The sequence below is a fragment of the Mobula birostris genome, chromosome 9 (assembly GCF_030028105.1).
Source record: "Mobula birostris isolate sMobBir1 chromosome 9, sMobBir1.hap1, whole genome shotgun sequence".
Taxonomy (NCBI): Eukaryota; Metazoa; Chordata; class Chondrichthyes; order Myliobatiformes; family Myliobatidae; genus Mobula; species Mobula birostris.
Window position 1 is genome coordinate 135,886,899 of NC_092378.1, and position 20,072 is coordinate 135,906,970.

Here is a 20,072-nt window from a genome sequence, read left to right on the forward strand (position 1 = left end):
TAGCTATCAATTTCAAAAAGCTAACGGAATGGAACACTAAGATGATTTATTTTCCACATAGTTATGGCTACCATGGTTTCCAAAATACATTGAATTTTATTTAAAATACCAGCATACTAGTTACTTGGTTACTAAAGTTAACATACCTCAGGAATACAGGTTTATGTTCACAATTAGAAAGATTTGACTGTTATAATATGCATAATAAAAATGATCAGGCAGAAAAGTCTTAAGAGAGGTGTACAAGATGATATGAGGCATAATTTTAAAGTGAATGTCGAAAATATAGGTGGGGGGATGCCAGAGGTAGGTGGAACACACTGCCGGGCATTGTAGTAGAGGCAGATGCATTAGGGACATTTAAGAGGCTCTTAGATTGGCGCATGGATGATAGAAAAATGGAAGGCTCTGTAAAAGGGAAGGATTAGATTGATCTTGGTGTAGGTTAAAAAGTCAGCACAACATCATAGGTCAAAGAGTCTGTACTGTGCTATAGTGTTTTATGTTCTAAAAGTCAGCTAAGTTATCAATCAGCAATTCTGTAGCTCACTGATTTGATCAACAACATACCAGAGATATAAAAGGATAATGCTCAGTAGATACCGCTGTGAAACAAAGCCTTAAATTTTAATACACCCGAGGCAGAGTGTGGTAAACTATTTTATTTGCCAACTCCATTTTAAAAATAAGCCAATTTTGAGAACAAAGTCTGAGGGGAAAAAGAAAGGAATTAGTCGCACATGGTAGTGGAGGAAATGGGAATAGATAACAAGAGACAAAGCCTGCTATTGAGGCAGTCAATTCCACGTGATGCCTACAATCTGCATAAAGGTTTCTTTTGAACACAACTGCAGACTTCTGCCAATCACCTTAAATGGGAGAAAATGTATTCAAAACTTCAGTTCCTTTACTCACTTGACCTCCTCTGCCTAGCTAATGGGAATAGACCTCCCCCCCACCACCAATATCCTATCCAAGTCAGTTCAGATCTAATATATATCAGATAAATTACCTCAAGCTTCTCCAAGGAAAATAACCTGAGATTTTCTAGACAAGCAATGACAAACATTTTTGAGTACATGTGCCTAAATTGGCAATAGTCTTCTAAAACATTCTCTCATGTGCCATAATAATTTTGAGCAGATGATCAATGATTAATGAATTATTAATCATAATTATGGACTTTAAGGAAAAAGGAATGTTGCTTATTTACATTGTTTTACTATTAATAAAAGTATAACAGAAACAAATTGAAATAAATGAAGCATTTTAGAAAATCTGCTTAAAATATTAAGCTTTTAAAAGAAAAATAACATTTCTAAACAGTATTAATAATATAACCATTTACTTTCTAAATACTTGTGTACACCAGGTCTGAAAGGATTTGAAAACCTATCATCCAACATCACATATTCTCATCTAGCTGGCACCAGGCTAGTGCGAGACATTTCCTGTGAAAACAACTCATTGTTCTCAGGTTGTAAACAAGTCATTTGCTGCTTCATTTGGCAGTAAAGGTAATCATTATGTATCTTTTTATTAGTGGTGGGGTTTAAAGAATCAAGGGGTGACCATGTAACCATGCTCTAGACCAGGGATGGCCAACCTATGGAGCATGCACCGAAAGTGGCTCATTGGATGATTAGAAGTGGTGCATTGCACCCCAGTGATAATAATAAAAAAAAGTAAGCCTACTCATGCAAAAAGTATTAACCAAAAACCGATTTGTAGGAAGAAAACCTAAAACAGGAATTCAAGAAGCTTAGAGCTAGGAATGGGTTTTACTGAGAATAAATCTAAAACTTAGCAATTATTTTTAGTGATTTTATTATTTCATGCACATCTTTTGGCGAATGTTATCTTCTTTCACATTAATCTGTTTTCAATTTTTAAAAAATGTTCAGTGAGTCAAACTAGGAAAGAAGGACCTTTGTTCTGCAGTCGTTCCATAACTGTTCAATACACGTTTGATACTTGTTTGATCCTGAGGCGCCAGGCGTCTGCACCAGCAGTGCATCGTAGGTTTTTGTCAGTCAGTTTACAATTGACACTCGTGCACTATGGAGTTGTGCTTTGTTCGTCCTTTGTGAACATTTGCAGTTTTATACTTTTCCGAAAATTAAGCCTTGTTTTTACATTCAGTTACCCATCACAGTGCAAAAGAAAAGCAGAAAGTGATAGTAAGCGTGAATCCAATGAACAGTGGGAAAATGAGTTCTTATTCATAGCGTGTCTGTCAGGAAAACCATTTTGCATTGTTTGTGAAAACAGTTTTTCACATAATAGAAGAATAATATGACACTATAAAACACAACAACAGACTGAAATAGAAGGAAAACTGAAGCTAGTGCTTGGGTCTGAGTTGTGGAAAGAATATGTGATTAAGAAAAAGGAAGAAATCAAAAGAAGACAAAATATATTTGTTAAAAGAAGTCTCATTAAGGTAAGTAATGTTCATCTTGTTTTTATATTAAATCAATATATCATGTATAAATGCTAAATATGTCTATAGTAACATATTTTTACAAGAATTGAATGGGGGTACAGGAGTTGTATGGCGCATCTCAACTCGTGCGTGAAAAAATTGACCCATGGAATGTAAAAGGTTGGCCACCTCTGCTCCAGACAATCCTCATATTCAAAACCCATTATCCTGGAGTCATTCCAAATCATTTCTTCAGGACCTGCATTCCCTAAAATGCAGTGACCAGAACTTACAGTAATACTTAGCTGTGGCCTACTAAGTTCACAACTAACTTCGTACTTTTTTGCACTCAATGCCTCTATTTATGAAACATTTCCAAAAGTTTGTTAATTGCTTTCTCAAGATTTCCTATTTCATGTACCTATTCAATTGTGCATCCTGTTATCTACAGTACTTCTAAAGTACACTCAGTAGCACTGTCCCTTAAACTTCCTCCTAGAATGAATCCCTCTAGATTTCTCTGCATTCCCTTTCACTCACATAATCTCTCCCCCCCCCACTACCAATATCCTCCTCCTTACTTAAAGTTCATCTAATTTTCATACCATCTGCCACGAGCATGCACTAGGCTAAACTAAAAGGAATGGGAACAAACTTACCTGGTTTAAATAAAATTTCAAATGAAGTAAACTTTGTCTGCACAAATGTTATTCTAATTTTTAAACCTACTTATTTATAAAATTATTCAACTACTTGAATACTTTTGAACACCAGACTTTCAGAAGCATTCCATTTAGCAACAGGTTCAATAGCCTGCAGGGCAAAATTCTGGCAGCAAAGTAAGTCACTGCTGGTTCTGTTCTGGGTTGGATCTCCCCAGTCAGTTGGGAACCAGCCGCCCAGCAGAAAGTATTCCAAGGCAGGCATTTGCAAAACTAGGGTTAGCAGCTCTCCCGCATCACCTGCCTTTATATTGGGAACCAGCTCTTTTCTTCTTTCACAACTTTCCAGTCCAACCAATCTACACCTGCTTACATCAATCCATATTCCATATATCTGCAATTGCAGAGTATGAACTTTATTCAGCACATTTTAACTTTCCGTGCCTCAAAACAAATAAATTTTTTCTAATCTCTTGACATCCCATACATAAATATTATTTTTCTCTGGTTCCATCTAACACTTTTCAGTCCTTTGTGTAACTAGTCCTTCCTTTGTAATGGCATATGCCAGTACCCAACCAATGCCAAGTAACAGAAGACATCAAGAGCAAACAGGTCACTTTTGGGATGGAAGACTGTGATTGGTGGAAAACCAAAGGTTATCGACCTCAACTATTCCCATTTTAGACAGAAGAATGAGGTGATCTTAAAGAAGACAGAAACTTCTTATTAGACTTGTGACAGTATTGATACTGAGCTGATATTCCTGAGGCTTGGAGCCAGAAATAGGGATTTGTCTCAAAATAACAGCTCATCCATCGAGTACAGAAATTTCACCAACCAGTGAATGCTGAATCTTTGAAATTCTTTACCCATGAGGGCTGTGGAGAGAAAGAGAGTAGCAGTGGAATAAACAAATTTTAACAGGCCCAGGCAATTTTGCTTTATCACCTCACTAAGGAAATGCACATTCCTTGCATTTCTACCCACTGTATCAAAAAAAAATGCTGTCATGAAGACCATCATTGTAAGAGCGCCACAGTAGCATATCAGTTAGCATGACATTATTACAGCTTAGGATGTCAAAATTCGGAGATGAATACTGGCACTGTCTGAAAAGGAATTTGCATGCTCTCCCAGTGACCACAGGGATTTCGTCTGGGTGTTCTGGTTTCCTCTCACAGTCCAAAGGTGTGCTGGTTAGTAGGTTAACTGGTCATTGTAAACTGCCCTATGATTTTTTTTCACCCTCTCCGTGCTTTGTGGCACATCAGGCGGTAACCTTGCAGTTTCTTCGGCAATTTGTCTGTTTTTAAACGAGGCCGAGTTATGAGCTCAATGCTCAACCCAGCGCAGTGCACAAAACTGGCCAGATTCAAACCCGGGACCACTCACTTCAATATCTGGTGTGGATGGCACTGCACCACCAGCCGGCTTTGTCCTATGATGAGGTTAGGGTTAAATAGTTGAGCTGTTGGGCAGTGCCACTCGGCTCGTTTGACTGAAAGGACCTATCCCGCGTTGTATCTCTGAATAAATACATAAATTACTTTTAATTCTACTCTCCACTGTGTCAAAACATGTGCTGTCTTGAAGACCACTGTAGATTCTTGCAATAAGGATGTTCCATGAGAGAGTGAGTATGCATGCTTTCAAGGGGGTAATATTTGAAGTTATTTATTATTTTGAGTTGAAAGAGAAAAAGGAGAGTAAATATCCTCCAGATGACAAATATTAAATAGCAATTTTAGAATAAGGGGATGATAATCTGAGATGGCATTATTTCCTTGATCCCAGGCCTGTAAAATCCTCCAGAAAGCTCTGAGAGATAGATTTTGAAATTGAAGAATACAGAGATCGAGCAGAGCAGTTGACTTTAGTCTGCAGCCATTATCTTAAAAAATTGAAATGCAGGCTTCAAGGTCTCCTTTTTCTATTCCTGCTTCCAATTACATGTATGAAGTGGACAAGAAGAAGCATCAGCACCTTGCAGACATATTTGAAATATATGAGAAGTTCTAAAACTAGCTACACTGGAAGTAGCATTTCCTAATTAAGTAATAGAAACAGCCCGATGTGAATAGAAATTAGTTGTCAGTTACATTGAACTTCCCTATAACTGTATCACATGATTCTCTAGCTCACACCAAACAGGAAGCATAAATGTTTTAATTCACCAGATATACTACATTACCTTACCTTGGATTTAATGAATTCCTCAACTGCATCCACTGCCTGTTGAAAGCGTTTTCCTTTCGTAATTTTTATCATTTCCTCCTTGTGAAGATGGTAGGATTTAAGTTGGTCGACTTTGATCCATGCACTGGAAGAAAATTTAATCAGTTTCCAGAATCATATACTTTGAATTTCTGCAATAGGTTCTTCTAAAATTGTTACCAATTCCGAGATTTGTCATTAGCAACATACATTGACATCTAGTGTGCCTTGATAGAACACACAACTCTCTCCGTCACTGCTACTACATCAGGCCAATACAATTAGCTATGGATTATGACTTTCACATATAAAATTTCAGGAAAAACCCGAAGTAAAGTTCAAAGTAGATTTATTATCAAAGAATCAGAATCATGTTTAATATCACTGGCACATGTCGTGAAACATGTTGTTATGTGGCAGCAGTACATTGCAATACATTTAAACAAAACTAACTTATAATAAGAAATATACATAAAAATTAAAATAAATGAGTAGTGCAAAAAGAGAGCAAAAAGTAGTGAGTTAGTGTACATGCGGGTTCATTATCCATTCAGAAATCTGACAGCAGAAGGGAAGAAGCTGTTCTTGAAACAGAGCCTGTGTCTTCAGGCTCCTGTACCACCTCCTTGATGGTAGCAATGAGAAAAGGGTACGTCCTGGGTGAAGGGGTCCGTAATAATTGATGCTGTCTTTTTTTTAGGCATTGTCTTTTGAAAATGTCCTTAAAGCTGGGGAGGCTCATGCCCAATGGAGCTGGTTGAGCCTGTGACTTAGTGCAGCATTTTCCAATCCTGTGCAGTGGCACCTCCACACCAGACGGTGATGCAAACAGTTAGAATGCCCTGCATGGCACATCTGTAGAAATTTGCAAGTGTCCTTGGTGAATATCAATTATCCTCAAACTCCTAGCGAAATATAGCTGCTGTTGTGCCTTCTTTGTAATTGCATCAATATGTTGGGCCCAGGACAGATCTTCAGAGATGTTGACACCCAGGAACTTGAAACTGTTCACCCTTTCCACTGCTCATCCCTCAATGAAGACTGGTACGTGTACCCTTGACCTCCCTCTGCTGAAGTCCACAATCAATTCCTTGGTCTTACTCACATGGAGTGCAAAGCTATTGTGACACCACTCAACCAGCTGATCTATCTCACTCTTGTCCACCTCCTTGTCACCATCTGAAATTTTGCCAACAAGTACGTATATGTTGCCATATACTGCCTTGAGATTCATTTTCTTGCAGGCATTTAGGGAAAATACAGAAATATAATAGCTTATGAAAAACTATACATAACAAAGACTGTCAAACATCCAATGTGCAAAAGCAGACATATCATGTCAGTAATAAACAACAAAAATGCAAATAAATACTGCTTAAGAGAGTAGTTGTAGAGTCCTTGAAAGTGAGTCTCAAAGTTTTGGTGCAGTGGTGATGAATGGTGAAGTTATCCAGAATTATAGCAAGCATAATCAATCAATTCAAACGTAATGGAGGAAGAACAACAAAACAACAAAAGATCAATAACACCGCCTAGGACAACCCCAAGCCTGGTTGCAAAAGGAGGAAGATTAGACATGGGCCTACCAATGCCATTCCATAAAAACATTAGTGCTATAGAAACACAACAAAACCTCCAAGACCTCATCCCTGGGAGAAGAAGGATCTTTGCAGATGGGTTACACCTGGGGGTAACTTAAAAGACTGCCCCAGGACGGAGGACTCTAGCAGCCTATGCCCCGTTGGGGTGATGGGCTTAAGAAGAACAAGAGATCTTTACTGGAGTGCTGAGGGTAGGATTACAATGTTCGGTCTAAGACACTGAAACACTTCGTGAATTTAACAACATGTGTGAATTTCACAAGACTACACTTGTCCCTATCACTTGCGAGTGCTGAAGTAAACCAAAATATCTACATGAAGTGCTTTCATGTGTGAACTTGTTATGCAGATGAAGGATAATTTCTCAAAGCACAACTTTTGAAAAAAAAATTTAGGCACAGGTATATAAAAAAAACAACAAAAATTTTAAAAATATTTAAACAAAATTAATCTTGTTAAACAAAACAAAGAAGCATAAGCTAATAGTATTCTTTAAAGGTGCACCTTAAGACCATTTCTTCAAGCATTATCCTTTAAAATGACCCACAGTAAACCTAGTGAATAGGATTTTGGAAAAAAAGAACATGCTATGATTTTTTTTTAACACACCTGTTTAAAAAAAAACTACTTACTGATCTTCCGTTCCAAAGAATTTTACAAAGAAACACTTCTTTCCCCGTGGTTTCTTTAGGTCTTTTGGTGGATTTACAATCTTGAAACAAATAAAAAGTTCAAACATTGTAAATTGTTTATAAAGAATGAAAAAATGTTCACAAAAGGGAGAAAGTAAATCTATCAGAACTTACAGCTGTTACCATATTTTACAAAAGCAGAGAAATATCTCAATAACAAATATCTTTCTGATAAGTTGAAAGTAATTTATAGTATGACCATATTTATAATCAGATATAGAATATTTACTACAACACAATAGCTTCACAACTATATTCTACATCATGTAATAACTAATAAAGGTAAGATGCAAAACAGCCAAATTTCTTTTACATAATGTCAATACATTTTCCAATCCAACTTAATCAATAATTACTTTTGGGATTACATTTTTCTACAACTTATTTAGTTATACCTCTAACCAAAGCATTAGTAATTGTCACTAGTTCTCACAACTCATAATATTCAGCTTGGGAATACTTACTGCAAAATTGATACTTACAACACAAGTACTGAACATGATCCAAGCTTAAATACTTAGTCATGTTTCTTTCTGAAGCCATATCACAAATGCTTTATATCTCCTACTTAAGACTGCCATTGTTGCAACTGAATAGAAATTGCTCACTATCATTCTCCATACTTCACTCCCATTAATTTCCAGGTCCATTTCTTCCTTTCCTCGATGGTGGGCGTTAACCCTACACTAACACAATGTGGACTGGAAGAGGAGACAAATAAGTTTGCCAAAACAGGGAAAAAAACACAATTGGAGTATATTATTAAAAATTCCTACAGGCAACATTTCTTTCCAACATAAGATCATCTGAAACAAATTTGTGGTTTCACCGATCAAATATTTGTGTTGTAACCAGGTTTTTGCACAATATCTATTCACATATTCCTTACTGTTAACTTTGAGCATTTAGATGCATTCATAATTTTTTACTTCATTCCAAATCCCAGCTCTGATAACCTTTAACAGCAAATAAAGGAACAGACACTCCCCCAAGATATCTAATAGAGATCAAAAGCCAAAACATAATGGAACATTATGTTCTAAAACTTCTTGCATCAACGTGTTCCTAGTTTAATCATTTATGTTCCCTTTTGAAGCCACATCACACATGCTTCAGTCAATGTTGCAATTGGCCAAAATTTGCTCAGTCAATAGCTCCTCCGAGTTTTTCCTCCATTACTTTCAATTGATTCCCTCCTTGTTGCTGAGATCAACAATCAGTTTCAGAGTTCAAATAATTTTAATTGTTTTTGCGCAAAAAAAATCAAAATCATTGAAAGCACGGAACAGGAAGTTAATAAAATAGTTAATACAAAAGGGACAAAATATAAAGAAAGCAATATTGTGCAACCAACATAGGCAACGAATACGCAGATCAACTTTTGTGCGTCCATATTAAAATGACATCTACGTTTAAATTACATTCTAATAGCAAAGCGTTCAAATCATTAAAAAAAAATCACTGAAAGCACATTAAATTTCTTCAAAGAGAAAATAAGGTTTGATGTTCCCTAAAGTCCATGTTGTGGAACCAAATGAACAAAACGATTTCGTTCTCATGAAAGATCATCTCCATACTACATGACCTATTATTTCCAGTATTTTCTGTAGTATCTTAACGATTTCCTCATTCAGTGAAAAGGTTTATCCAAGTCAGTACATCCATTGGTTCCCAACACAAAAAAACATTTTTTTCTTTCCCGATTTGAGCACTCCACATCTGGAAATCTAAGATCTCGTTATTGGCGTTTTAATTTCTAGACACATATAAACGTTCTTTACTTTGTGTTACTGACTCACCTTTCCGGGCCAAGGCGGATATCTACCCAGCTTCCCCCTAGAAAAGATAAGCAGAAGAAAGCATGGATAAAATAGAATGTGACACTTCTAAAGAATAAAATCATTTGACACTGCTCTAATAAACGCCCTCTACAGTGAGAAAATAGCCGTCACTCACCAAACCAAGTCTCCTACCCGTAAACTCACTGTCGCCATCTTACTCACAGTCCATCGCCCGCCGGGAAGCGACAGCCCCCACCCTCCCACGTGCCCCGGACTCCGGGTTAAAGGTCAACATTAATCCCTTCTGATGTACTTTAAGTGGTATTACAAATACCTGCCAAGGCTTACGTTGGCCTAGGTTAAACCGTTTAAGAACGATGCGGGTTCCTTGGAGAAAATAATTACGCCTGAAGCCTTTCAAAATATTCCCTCCGGTGTCGATGGGCGCGCACGCGCACGGTGGCGCGCAGGTCGGGAAGATGGCGGCGGCCGAAGTTTGTGGGGTTTGTTTTTGTTACCGTTGAGGGGGATTGTGATCGTTTCGAGTTCGTTTGTCGCCGCCAGCAGTGCCGTGGGCGGCAGGCGAACGAAAGGTTCGGGCGGGAAATAGCGATAAAACGTGAAGGAAGAAGCCTGTAGGTCTAATAACATGGCCGAACCGCGGCGGGTCCTTCTGACTACGCTTCCCGTCTCGGCTCCTCTGTTGAAGAAAAAGAAAGAAGAGGACGAAGAGGAGGAGGAGGAAGAGGGGGAAAATGTGAAAAAAGGTGGAATATCCACCATCACGTCACGACACACGTTGGCTCTCTTTGAGTCAAGCGAGAAGAGTTGCCCCGAGTTTTATTACCCCGAGTTAATGCGAGTGCGAAAGGTAAGCAAAGGTTGGCATTCAAGGCAACAGAGTTGCGCTTAAAAGTATAGGACTTGGGTTCAAATAGGAGCCATCCCATTCCCGACCCCTTTTATGAAGGCAGTAAATCAAGTATTTTAATAAATCAATCACTTAATGGAGTGGAAACTTCCATGGGCTTTCCGGTCGATGCGTAAGATTAGCCCAGTTATGCTTTTAGCTGCGGTGAGTTTCCATCGATGTGATCTTCCTGTGTTGTCAATATTTTCAGTTAGAAGAGTAGATGGTACGCACTGATATGGCAGGCGTGCGACATAAATAGGAAGCCATAGTCCATTGGTTGTCCTGTTTCAGCTCCTCGTTGAGTCGAGTTTCTCAGCTATGAACTTTCAATTGGTGATCGATCTGTAGCGCTCACTCTGTAATTACATAACTTCAAACCTGTGTATTGACTGTGTTACTTTAAACATAATCTATCGCCTCCTTCGTCTTCGACTAACCCAGCATGATAATATAGCTTCGCATCGTTTTGCATTTGTTCACGTACGGTTTTAAAAAGCTATGAAGTTGTTTTTTCTGATTACACTGATATTCAAATTATTAACGGGCAACAATGGCTAAATATCGAGGAAAAGGTATTTTAAGTTTTAAGTCATGCATTCATTTATATTTTTCTGACGATTTCCTTGGTTTAAATATTGTAGCAACGGACTAACGTATATATTTACAGTACTTTGAAAATTTACTTTGTATTTTGAATTAATACTTTTTTAAAATCTAGTTTTGTTATGACAGTTTAGTTTCTTGAGAATGATTTTATGTTTTAGCTATTATCATTTAAGCAGACTGGTAGTTGCGTTCTTGTCACTAGTGCTTGGCACTGTAGCTGTACTTTTTATAAAGACTGACGTTCTGTGTTGTTTTTGTTATCTATTTTACCTTCGCTCTGAATTGTCTTTGGCACACTGTTCAAACAAGGATCAAAATTGAGAAATGGGTTTCTCATCTGCTTGAGCATGTTGCATCCTTTAGTACTTGTATCAGATTAAACAATTTCAAATTTCTTGCATTTTTTTTTGTGGGCGAAGCTAAATAGTTTAATTTGTGTTCTCCTCTCTCCACGAACAATTTTGGTATGATCCTTTCTACAATTCTCCCTTTGGTTCTATTTTAACAACAGTTTCAATCTTCATTTGTGTCACACATCCCTTTGTTTTTTTACTTTCTCTAACTGTCCTCAACAATCTATTAACCAGACAGCTCCATGCACAGTAATTGGGATTACTAATCCTGATTTCCTCTTATTTTTCCCATTCAGAATAATGGTCTTCTGAGTGAAGCACTAATTGTTTCTCTTTCCATAGATACTGCACAACTAGCAGAGCATCTCCTTGACTTTGTTATTACTCCCTGAAATGTAAACATAAAAAACATAGAAAATAAGAGCACAGAATGGCCAAATGGCTTAATAAGACTATTCTGCCATTCACTGCAATTGTTGGTTAATCAGATATTTCAATACCATATTCTCACAACTCATTGATGCCTTTTGCAAAAATCTAAAATATTCAGAAACTTGGCTGTTAAAGCCCTCTGTGGTGAAGAATTTCACAGGCTCTGTACTCTGAAATACATTCTTCTTGGCTCAGTCCTAAATCTCACCCCAACCTGAGATGTGATTTCCCCCACCCCTCCATTCTAAACAACCAGGAGACCCCACCCAATACGTCTTACAATCCATTCAGGAAGTTTCAATCTTCCATCAATCTTTGGCTTTGGAATGTCATTTGCCTTGGAATATGGTGGGGGAGAGGATGGAATTGAGCAAAACTCTTGGTAATGAAGAGAGAACATGCAAATTCATGTAAATAGGCTGGGATTGAACCTGGGTCTGTAGTGCTGTGAGGCAGTGCCATAGGGCTGCTCCTAACAGGAAGTTACATCTTAAATAGTGAGGTTGGCAACAGTGCCCTGATTGATGAATTGAATGTTAGTTCAAAACTGGCCGTGAGGATTATTTTGAAAACTTTTGTCAATCTGAGTGTACTTTTTAACAACCTTATTGAAAGTGAGGAGCATGCTTCAGACAAAATGTGTATTTTTGGTTTAAGTAACTGAAGTGACAGAAATAAGGAATCAAATTGGATTTCTTTGTAGTGAAGTGAGATCATTATCTCAACTTTATTAAATGTTTCATCCTGGGACTTGTTCTGTATCACATCAATGGTTTGGCTGTAATGTACAGCATGAATTTAGAGCCCAACAATCTTATTTGGGTCAAATAGAATGATTTTTTTATTGTACAGATATATGCTGCGAGGAGCAAAACAATGAAACAATAATTTAGGATAATCCTATCTTTAGTGCAAAGCTATCAAGTAATTTGCTTGTGAAATTATGTTAAACAAAGTTGTAATTTCATAAACTGAGGTTTAAATTGGTTTTAAATTTTTTATTTCCAGCTGTTCATGCGGAGGGGAGTGCAAACTCTTTAATATTACAGCTGTTGTATAATAATGACACATTGAAATCTTCAAATTTATAAAGAGTTTATTCAGAAAGAAATTCAACATTGTATCACAATTCAAATGGCGAAAATCTGGTCAACTTTATGACTTTAACTTTGGAAGGAGGGGTGCAGTATGCAGAGAGTGGTAGAACAGATGGATCTGGGGCTACAGATCAATAATTCCTTGAAAGTGGCATCATAGATAGGGTCGTAAAGAAAACTTTTGTCAGTTTGGCCTTCATAAATCAATGTATCGAGTGCCGGTCCTGATGAAGGGTCTTAACTTGAAACATCAGCTGTTTATTCATTTCCATAAATCTTGCCTGACTTGAGTTCTTCCAACATTTTGTATGTGTTGCAATGAGTGCAGGAGTTGGGATCTTGTTGTGTAAGACGTTGTTGAGACCTAAATGTGTGCAGTTCTGGTCACCTACTTGCCCACAGGAAAGATATCAATAAGATATCTCCTTTACCATAGCATTGGAGAGAGATAGGAACAGACAAGCTGGGAAAGCGTTTAATTGGAGTAAGGGGAAATATGAAGCTATGAGGCAGGAGCTTGGAAGCATAAATTGGAAACAGATGTTCTCAGGGAAATGTATGGCAGAAATGTGGCAAATGTTCAGGGGATATTTGCATGGCATTCTGCATAGGTACATTTCAATGAGACAGGGAAAGGATGGTAGGGTAAAGGAACCGTGGTGTAAAAAGGCTGTTGAAAATTTAGTCAAGAAGAAAAAAAGAGCTTTGAAAGGCTCAAAATTGGTAATGATAGAGATCTAGAAGATTATAAGGCTAGCAGGAAGGAGTTTAAGAATGAAATTGGGGGAGCCAGAACAGGCCATCAGTAGGCCTTGGCAAGCAGGATTAGGAAAACCCCCAAGGCATTCTACAATTACGTGAGGAGCAAGAGAATAAGACATGAGAGAATAGGACCAATCAAGTGTGACAGCGGAAAAGTGTGTATGGAACTGGAGGCGATAGCAGAGGTACTTAGTGAATACTGAAGCAAAGTGTTCATCACGGAAAAGGATCTTGGCGATTGTGGGGATGACTTACAGCGGATTGAAAAGCTTAAACATATAGACATTAAGAAAGAGGATGCACTGGAACTTTTGGAAAGCATCAAGTCGAATAAATCTCCGGGACCAGATGAGATTTACCCCAGGCTACTGTGGGAGGCAAGGGAGGAGATTGCTGAGCCTCTGACAATGATCTTTGCATCATCAATGGGGAGGGGAGAGGTTCCAGAGGATACTTATACTTTATTGTCGCCAAACAATTGGTAATAGAACATACAATCATCACAGCGATATTTGATTCTGCGCTTCCCACTCCCTTGATTACAAATATTAAATATTAAAAATAGTAAAAATTAGTCAATATTAAAAATTTACATTATAAATCATAAATAGAAAATAGAAAAATGGATTGTAAGGTAGTGCAAAAAAACCAAGAGGCGGGTCCGGATATTTGGAGGGTATGGCCCAGATCTGGGTCAGGATCTGTTCAACAGTCTTATCACAGTTGGAAAGAAGCTGTTCCCAAATCTGGCTGTACGAGTCTTCAAGCTCCTGAGCCTTCTCCCGGAGGGAAGAGGGACGAAAAGTGTGTTGGCTGGGTGGGTCGTGTCCTTGATTATCCTGGCAGCACTGCTCCGCCAGCGTGTGGTGTAAAGTGAGTCCACGGACGGAAGATTGGTTTGTGTGATGTGCTGCGCCGTGTTCACGATCTTCTGCAGCTTCTTTTGGTCTTGGACAGGACAACTTCCATACCAGGTTGTGATGCACCGGAGAAGAATGCTTTCTACGGTGCATCTATAAAAATTAGTGAGGGTTTTAGGGGACAGGCCAAATTTCTTTAGTTTTCTGAGGAAGTAAAGGTGCTGGTGGGCCTTCTTGGCAGTGAACTCTGCTTATTTGGACCAAGTCAGGTCATTTGTGATATTGACCCCGAGGAACTTAAAGCTTTTGACCTGTTCCACTTGCGCACCACTGATGTAAATTGGGTCATGTGGTCCGCTACCTCTGAAGTCAACAACCAATTCCTTCGTCTTGCTGACGTTGAGGGATAGGTTATTGTCTTCGCACCATGCCACCTGGTTCTTAATTTCCTCTCTGTACTCAAACTCATCATTACCCGAGATACAGCCTACAATTGCTGTGTCATCAGAAAACTTGTATATTGGATTGGAGGGTTGCAGATGTTGTTCCCTTATTCAAGAAAGGAAGTAGAGATAACCCAGGAAATTATAGACCAGTGAGTCTTACTTCAGTGGTTGGTAAGTTGATGGAGAAGATCCTGAGAGGCAGGATTTATGAACATTTGGAGAGGCATAATATGATTAGGAATAGTCAGCATGGCTTTGTCAAAGGCAGGTCATGATTGAATTATTTGAGGATGTGACTAAACACACTGAAGGTAGAGCAGTAGATGTAGTGTATATGGATCTCAGCAAGTGATTTGTTAAGCTACCCCATGCAAGAAAGTAAGGAGGCATGAGATCCAAGGGAACCTTGCTTTGTGGATCCAGAATTGGCTTGCCCACAGAAGGCAAAGAGTGGTTGTAGATGGGTCATATTCTGCTTGGAGGTTGATGACCAGTGGTGTGCCTCAAATCTGTTCTGGGACCCCTTCTCTTCGTGATTTTTATGAATGACCTGGATGAGGAAGTGGAGGGATGGGTTAGTAAATTTGCTGATGACACTAAGGTTGAGGGTGTTGTGGATAGAGTGGAGGGCTGTCAGAGGTTACAGCGGGATGTTGATAGGATGTGAAACTGGGCTGAGAAGTGGCAGATGGAGTTCAACCCGGATGTGTGAGGTTGTTCATTTTGGTAGGTCAGATATGATGGCAGAATATAGTATTAATGGTAAGACTCTTGGCAGAGGATCAGAGGGATCTTGGGGTCCAAGTCCATAGGACACTCAAAGCTGCTGTGCAGGTTGACTCTGTGGTTCAGAAGGCATACGGTGCATTGGCCTTCATCAACCATGGGATTGAGTTCAGGAGCCGGGAGGTAATGTTACAGCTATATAGGACCCTGGTCAGACCCCACTTGGAGTACTGTGCTCAGTTCTGGTCACCTCACTACAAGAAGGATGTGGAAACTATAGAAAGGATGGAAAGGGGATTTACAAGGATGTTTCCTGGATTGGGGAGCATGCTCTGTGAGAATAGGTTGAGTGAACTTGGCTTTTTTTTCCTTGGAGCAGTGGAGGATGAGAGGTGACCTGATAGAGGTGTGTAAGATGATGAGAGGCATTGATCATGTGAATAGTCAGAGGCTTTTTCCCAAGGCTGAAATGGCTAACATGAGAGGGCACAGTTTTAAGGTGCTTGGAAGTAGGTACAGAGGAGATGTTAGGGGTAAGAGAGTGGTGAGTGCGTGGAATGGGCTGCCGGCCACGGTGGTGGAGGCGGATACGATAGGGTCCTTTAAGAGACTCCTGGATAGTACATGGAGCTTAGAAAAATAGAGGTCTATGGGTAACCCTATGTAATTTATAAAGTAAGTACATGTTCGGCACAGCATTGTGGACCAAAGAGCCTGTATTGTGCTGTAGGTATTCTATGTTTCTAAGATTGAAAGAGTGCATTAGAAATTTTCAAGGATGTTGCTGGGATTTGAGGACCTGAGTTTATAGGGAAAGTTGAATAAGATGGGACTTTATTACTTAGAGCATAGAAGAATGAGGGGAGATTTACCAGAGGTGTTAAAATAGCGGGATATAGGTAGGGTAAATGAAAACAGGCTCTTTCCACTGAGGTTGAGTAAAATTAGAACTAATGGTCATGTGTTGAGGATGAAAGGTGAAATGTTTAAGGGGACCATGAGGGGAACTTCTGCACTCAGGGTGGTGAGTGGAACTAGCTGCCAACAGAAGTGGTGGATGCGGACTCAATTTCAACATTTAAGAGGAATTTGAATAGATATATGGATGGAAAGGGTAGAGTTGGCCAAGCCTGGGTGCAGGTTGATGGGACTTGGCAGAACTGCAGTTCAGCATGGACCAGATGGACTGTAGGGCCTGCTTCTGTGCTATTGTGTTCTAATACTCTGAAAAAGAGTAAAAACAAACTAAATTCAAAACTAAACAAAATATTGTGGGGCGTGATATGTTTAGTAACTTAATCCTTTAAGTGTATGAGTACATTAGCATGCATTAACAGCTTTCATTTTCTGACTGCTTTCTTAACTCTCACACGCACAATTTTCATTTATCAGGAGACAGCTAGGTGATCGGAGGCTATAGTCGATTTTCCTGTTTTGGATGTCCATGAATGGATGGATTATGATGTCGCATTGCACAAATTGTATTTTAGCATTTGTACTGTGGCAATCTGATTCAAAGCTAGGTGCCTTCTTCCCTCTTTGTTAGTGACAATGTACAGTGCATTCTTTCTCTCCAGAGAGCATATGTCTCACGTAATCTACTTTACATTTAAACTTGAGCTGAATTTCAACCTTGTTTCAATTTTGATCTTTACTAGCATTCACAGTCATCAGTGTAGATTCTACAAGTGGTTTACTGTGAAAATTACTGAACAATAGATTTGTGTAATAAACATGTTTTAATAAGAGATCCAAGAGTAATTCCCAAAATGAATCTTATTTTGATTAAATATTTGCCTGCTTGAGAAGGAAAAATGTTTTGGAGAAAATATTAACTAAATTTTTTGGCTATTAATTTGAATAATTTTTTATCGGTATAGGTGGAGATAATGCTGGCAGATAAGGTTAATGAAATTGTATGAATGGCTCTTATTTTCTACAGAATATGTTTTAATTTTGAAAATGCATTTTGTAGAAAAATAATCAGACTTAAATATTTGGAGCCAAGAATTGAACCTATTGACTTTGGACTCATCAATATTATCCTGGCTTGAGCATCCATTTAGAACAATTGAGGAGGTATTTCTTTAGTCAAGGTGGTGAATCTTTGAAATTCATTATCCCAGGTGGCTGTGGAGGCCAAGCAATTGGGTATATTTAAAGTGAAAGTTGATAGGTTCATGATTAGTCAGCGTGTCAAAGGTTATGGGGGAAGACAAGAGAATAAGGTTAAGAGAGAGATAATAAATCAGCCATGATGGAATAGTGGAGCAGGCTCGATGGTCCGAAGGAGCCAAATTGAGTCATATGTCTTATGATCTAAAAATTGCTACTTTCCTCATTGACTCTTATTACCTACTAGGTCCAGACCAGTTCTGTCCATTTGTTTTGACGATTCACAGAAGTAGTCAGGTTTTTTTTATATATGTTAGCTTATATCTCATTTAAGTAGCTGGATCTTATTCTGTTAATACAAATGCAAAAAATTGTTGATGTTGGAAGTGTTCATGTTCAGCAGGGAACCAGACTGGGACTTCTGTTGTTTGTGATGCATGTAAATGACTTGGATAAAAATGTGGATGCGTGGGTTTGTATGTTTTTAGATGACTCAAAAATTAGTGGCATTGTAGATTGTGTCGAATGTTGTCAAAGGATATAGCTGGAAATAGACCAGTTGCAAATCGCTGATGGAGTTCAATCTGGGTAAGTGGTGTTGCATATTGGGAGATCAAATGGAAAGTGAAAGGACATAGTTAATGGCAGGACCTTTTTTGCAGTTATGCACTGAGGAATTTTGTAATCCATGTTCATAGCTCCCTGCAGTTGGTCCCACAAGTTGATAAGTGATAAAGATAGTCATAGTCATACTTTATTGATTCCGGGGGAAATTGGTTTTCGTTACAGTTGCACCATAAATAATTGAATAGTAATAAAACCATAAATAATTAAATAGTAATATGTAAATTATGCCAGGAAATAAGTCCAGGACCAGGGTGTCTGACCCTCCAAGGGAAGAGTTGTAAAATTTGATGGCCACAGGCGGGAATGACTTCCTATGACGCTCTGTGTTGCATCTTGGTGGAATGAGTCTCTGGCTGAATGTACTCCTGTGCCCACCCAGTACATTATGTAGTGGATGGGAGACATTGTCCAAGATGGCATGCAACTTGGACAGCATCCTCTTTTCAGACACCATCGTCAGAGAGTCCAGTTCCATCCCCACAACATCACTGGCCATGATGTGTAGCATGCTTGGCTTTAGTGGTTGAGGCATTAAGTTCAGTAGTCCAGAAGTTAGATTGCAGCTTTATAAAGCATTGGTTAAGATGCAACTGGAGTATTGCATTCAGTTCTGGTCTTCCCATTATAGGAAGAATGTGGAGGCTGTAGAGAAGGTTCAGAAATGGTTTACTAGGATGCTTCAAAGTTGCTGGTGAACGCAGCAGGCCAGGCAGCATCTGTAGGAAGAGGTGCAGTCGACGTTTCAGGCCGAGACCCTTCTTCCTACAGATGCTGCCTGGCCTGCTGCATTCACCAGCAACTTTGATGTGTGTTGCTTGAATTTCCAGCATCTGCAGAATTCCTGTTGTTTACTAGGATGCTGTTGGAATAGAGGGCATATACTATAAGGAGAGATTGGGCAAACTTATGCTTGTTTTCTCTGGATTGGCAGAGACTGATTGGGAACCTGATGGAAGTTCATTAAATTATGAGAGCCAAAGAGTACACAACTGATGCCCTTTTACAGGGTCAAAATGTCTAATACTAGAGAGCATGCGTTTAAGGTGAGGGCGAATGTTCAGAGGAGATATGCAGGAGATATTCTTTTTGCATACATCATAGAATGTGCTGCCAGAGGTGTTGGTGGTAGAGACGTGGAATAGAGGCATTTAAGACATTTATAGATAGGTACTTGTATATGCAGAGAATGGATGGATATGGACCATGTGCAAACAAAAGGGATTAGGTGTCATTAGCTTAAATTACTTTGGCACAACAATTCAAGTTGAAAGGCCTGTTTGGGGAAGAAATCAAGGCAATTATGTAGAACTGACCTGTTACTATGCTGTTCGTTCTGTGTTTTATCTGAAGTAAAATAGAAAATGCAATAAAGATTCAGTAGGTTAGGTCACATTAGTGAAAAAGGAAAAAAGACTTTTCATCTGAATAATGAATACAGAGAAAGCAAGTTGGGTTTTAAGTTTCTGAGAATCTGGGGTTGGGAGGTTTTTTAAGGCAAAGTGAATATTTGTGATTAGGTAAGACCAGGGTTGCTATAAAGATAAACTGTTGATGAATTCAGCAGGTTGATTAGTCACTGAGGGTAATTAGAAAAAGAAACAACAGGAATACTGCAGAATACAAGGCTTTCAGAAAAGGAAAGAATGGGAAACACAACTGGGTGGAAATTTGCAACAAAATTAATGAAAGTTCTATGTGATTTTGAGAAGCAGCGCCATTGTGATCATAAAACATAGGAGCAGAATTAAGCTTATCGA

At 38.8% G+C, this 20,072-nt stretch overlaps 2 protein-coding genes across 9 annotated transcripts in view; one reads left to right on the forward strand and one right to left on the reverse strand.

The window, feature by feature from the left end:
* Nucleotides 1-9,629, reverse strand: part of glyr1 (glyoxylate reductase 1 homolog (Arabidopsis)) — a 69,389-nt gene extending 59,760 nt beyond the window's left edge. For all 3 annotated transcript variants that reach the window (XM_072268922.1, XM_072268923.1, XM_072268920.1), the window contains exons 1-4: nt 9,554-9,629; nt 9,397-9,433; nt 7,538-7,617; nt 5,287-5,410 (exon numbers count right to left, since the gene is read on the reverse strand). In XM_072268922.1, the coding sequence (XP_072125023.1) occupies nt 5,287-5,410; nt 7,538-7,617; nt 9,397-9,433; nt 9,554-9,591 (279 nt within the window). In that variant the 5' untranslated portion in view covers nt 9,592-9,629. The remainder of the gene's footprint in view (nt 1-5,286; nt 5,411-7,537; nt 7,618-9,396; nt 9,434-9,553) is intronic.
* Nucleotides 9,630-9,797: 168 nt separating this feature from the next.
* The window catches only part of LOC140203109 (ubinuclein-1-like), a 65,977-nt gene continuing 55,702 nt past the window's right edge, over nt 9,798-20,072 (forward strand). For 3 of the 6 annotated variants that reach the window (XR_011887286.1, XM_072268928.1, XM_072268927.1), the window contains exon 1: nt 9,798-10,249. Coding sequence is in view for 5 of the 6 variants with exons in the window: in XM_072268928.1 (XP_072125029.1) it covers nt 10,028-10,249 (222 nt within the window). In the remaining variant the exon portion in view is untranslated. The remainder of the gene's footprint in view (nt 10,250-20,072) is intronic. The other 3 variants (XM_072268924.1, XM_072268926.1, XM_072268925.1) reach the window with 1 other exon arrangement.